The sequence below is a fragment of the Dasypus novemcinctus genome, chromosome 2, assembly GCF_030445035.2.
Source record: "Dasypus novemcinctus isolate mDasNov1 chromosome 2, mDasNov1.1.hap2, whole genome shotgun sequence".
In the NCBI taxonomy this organism is placed as follows: Eukaryota; Metazoa; Chordata; class Mammalia; order Cingulata; family Dasypodidae; genus Dasypus; species Dasypus novemcinctus.
The window spans coordinates 72,833,745-72,837,140 of record NC_080674.1 but is presented as its reverse complement, the minus strand read 5'-3'; the positions used below and the strand labels follow the sequence as shown (position 1 = coordinate 72,837,140).

The 3,396-nt window shown below is 45.7% G+C and overlaps 1 protein-coding gene across 5 annotated transcripts in view; it reads left to right on the top strand.

Moving 5' to 3' along the window:
* ZNF366 (zinc finger protein 366) overlaps positions 1 to 3,396 on the top strand; it is a 109,099-nt gene that overhangs the window by 92,244 nt on the left and 13,459 nt on the right. For all 5 annotated transcript variants that reach the window (XM_058310010.1, XM_004480242.5, XM_012520330.4 and 2 more), the window contains one exon: positions 2,366 to 2,557. In XM_058310010.1, the coding sequence (XP_058165993.1) occupies positions 2,366 to 2,557 (192 nt within the window). The remainder of the gene's footprint in view (positions 1 to 2,365; positions 2,558 to 3,396) is intronic.

Here is a 3,396-nt window from a genome sequence, read left to right as displayed (position 1 = left end):
CATTCTTTAATTCCAAAAGGTCAGCGGAGGACTTTGCCCAGCCAAGATAACATTTCTGCTCTGCTTGTAATGGGTTTCATTTGTTAGGTTAGGACAAAACACAGGGCATTTTTGGACTCTGCAGCAGAGATGAAATGTGTGCCTGCCTTGTGGACTCTGCACAAACAGCTCCTGCCCTGCATTTATAAAAGGCACCTGCAGATACCATCCAGAGGGGAGTTGCCCTGCCAAGTCCAGGAACTGTCAACAAAGAACCCAGACTGAGATTCAGCCACAAATAAGACCTTTGGCTTATTAGCTCCTGTGTATGTTGAAAAGGAATCAAAGGTGCATTTGAGAATAAACAAAAATTCTATAAGATAGTAGAAAATGAAGTAAAAATGGGAGAAACAGCCCGGTGTCCAAAATAAGCCTCATTTGAGTTAGAAAAATCAAATGCATTTTAATTAGAGGTGTTGGCAAGTAATGAGAAATAGTATTTATTGAACATGTGCTATATACTTGGTGCTTTACAGCCATATAATCTTAGTGGTGGTCCCTGAAATCCTACACCACTTGAGCTGACTTGGGTGCTGCTTTGAGATAGCTGTAATTATTACCCCCGATTTGCAGTTGAGGACACCCAGCCATGGGGAAGTCATCCGGGACGCTCTGACCATAGCGCCTGAGCTCTAAAATACCCTACGATAGAGACCTTCCCCTTTTCCACTCCATTCCTCCCCCTCCTCCCTGACAGCCGCCATAGGTTTCCTCTTTGATTTGTCTGAGAGCATTCTCTGTTTTCCCAAAGGTGAACCCAGGCTTGCATTCACTTGACCTCTAAGTCAGTCATGTGTGAAGTTTACTTTAGACACAGAATTCTCTTTAGAGAATTCTGAAAACAGTGATAAGCGGATACTTCTTTTTGGTCCCAGGACAACTGGATCCTGGCCAACTCCAGAGAAAATCATGAGAGAAGAAAGATGCTGAAGAAAATCTTGAAACCCATAGAGAAAATATTTTTCATGAAGTTCATTATTTTAAACTCACATTTTGATTATGCAATATACATTTTAAAATTTCACCTTTTTGGAGGTCATTAAAATTTAATTTTAAAAGGAGATTGATTTCTAGATCTCTTCATTAGCATAAACCCATCCCCATCCGCAGTCATTGAGGTTAGAGAGTATTCGAGCTGGAAAGAATTCCAGGGTTCTCACCACCCACAACTTCACCTCGAGATGAGGAAATCAACACCAGGCTTAGCAAAGCGTATGCCGTAGCAGTAAATCACTGGGCAGAGACCTGAACCCACCTTTTAATGCCATGGGGTTCTTCCAAACTGAGGAATGATGCTTTCTTACCATGCCCCAAATTAAAGATAAGGAAATATAGGCTCAGAGAGGCAGAGCTGCAATCCATACTGACTGAGGCCACCACGGACACCAGGCACTGTGGCTTTCATAATGTGTAGTTGTTAGCTAAGTAACCTGTTCCAATCCAGGAATGGCAATATTTTTATGCCATGGGTCTCTTAAATTTTTCCTCCTCAGAAGTCACTCTGGGTCAAGATCTCTTGCAAAGGCCTTTTCGGGAAGCGATGGTTAGTCAGGATTAGCTAATGTTCCACTCGAGCTTTGAATCCACGGAAATGCTCTCAAGCGAGGGCATCATTGCTTAAATATTCAAGCACTTCTCTCCAGGCAACAAGGAAACTAGAAAACCTCCTTCTGTCCTGTTTTCCAATTCATAGAACTGGCCCCTGCCAAACTTCTCTATAGGACAGAAGCCGGCTTGGAGGGAGGCTCCAGAGCGGAGTCACACAGAAGCTGCTGTGGCCCTGGCCAGCGGAGCCCAGGGACCGACTCGAGAGCGTGCTTGTCAAGCAGTAATTGATTGGAGTAGGGATACGAGTAGTGCTTCTGGGGTTTTCAAGTACATTAATGAGAACTCAAGAGAACATTGATTTTTCATATGGGAAATGATAACATCAGTTTCAAAGCTTTTATTTTTGATATATCATGAAAGCTGGATCATAGACTCATTCTGCATTTCATTCCACAGTGTTCTTACGGAACTCACGTTAATCTCTGAGAACACTGACTGTAGAATTAACTCCAGCAGTGTCAGGAACAACAAAAACATTAGCTTTCTTTTTGTCTAATGGTCTGGCTGGTATAAATGGTTTTCAGAAGGGAAAAAAAAAGATGTAGTCAACTCTTCAAGGAAATAGTAACTTAACAAGGCTACGATCAGACAATTGAACTCAATGTCTACCTCCTGGCTCTGTGGATTTATTTGACCGAGAGAGAAATGAGGAGCCATAGTCCTGATGAATGCCTTTTAGCCAGTAACCAACCTTCTTGCGAATCCTGCCTCTCCGCAGGGCGTGAAGGAGCACAAGTGTGGGATTTGCGGGCGGGAGTTCACACTGCTGGCCAACATGAAGCGACACGTGCTGATCCACACCAACATCCGCGCCTACCAGTGCCACCTGTGCTACAAGAGCTTCGTGCAGAAGCAGACCCTGAAGGCACACATGATTGTCCACTCTGATGTGAAGCCATTTAAGTGCAAGGTGAGCAGCGTGCCCTCGAGGAGTGTGGCAAGGGGAGCCTTAGAAGGTTGTGCAAATGCCCAGTGAGAAGGTGCCCCAGGGATCCTCCCACGCCCTTTCATCAGGGAACCACTGAGGCCCGAAGTAGGTAGGCGGCCGACTCCCGGTCCTACCTGCCCCCCTGTCTCTCTTTCCACCACACCTATGCTCACACCAGCCTGTGGCTAGTGCCCAAGAAGCCTTCTCTGCTTACCTCCCTTTGGTACCAGTACCCAGGGTAAGTGGGTTAGAGAAAGCAGGAGAAGCTGCTGCTTCTGAGGTAGAGGAAGGCAAGGGGAAAGTCTGAGGGGTGGAGGCTCATTTGGGGCATGGGGTTGCTAAAGGATAAAGGTGATATGGTGAGCTCCTGTTCTAGAGAGAAGCCACATAGCCCTCTTCCCTGTACAAGTCAACGTGCAGATGTAGAAAGGGGTGACAGAAGCCTCTAGCACTGCCTCCTCTTCCTTCCCCCTCCTCCTACCTCCCTTCTTGACCCTTGGGCTGAGCAGTGTAATTGGAGGAAAGGCCCCCGGAGAGGATGAAAGGGATTCCGAGGCTAGCCCCTCAAATCACCTCAGAAATGCTTGCTTGGCCAAGGAATAATCATGAGTGTGGTCCTTTGAAGTGTTTTTAAAAAATTTATCCCTTAGCACCACGCAGCATAGAGATTGAGCATCTTTGTTAGACTATTTGTCAGACTAACTGTGGATTTTTATTTCATCGGATGAGATTGTGTGTGAGCTGGAGATTTGTAATTTGTAAAGCAAGGCACCAACAGGTGTTACTCAGAAATGTTCAGGCCTCCCAAGGCTGTGGCTTCT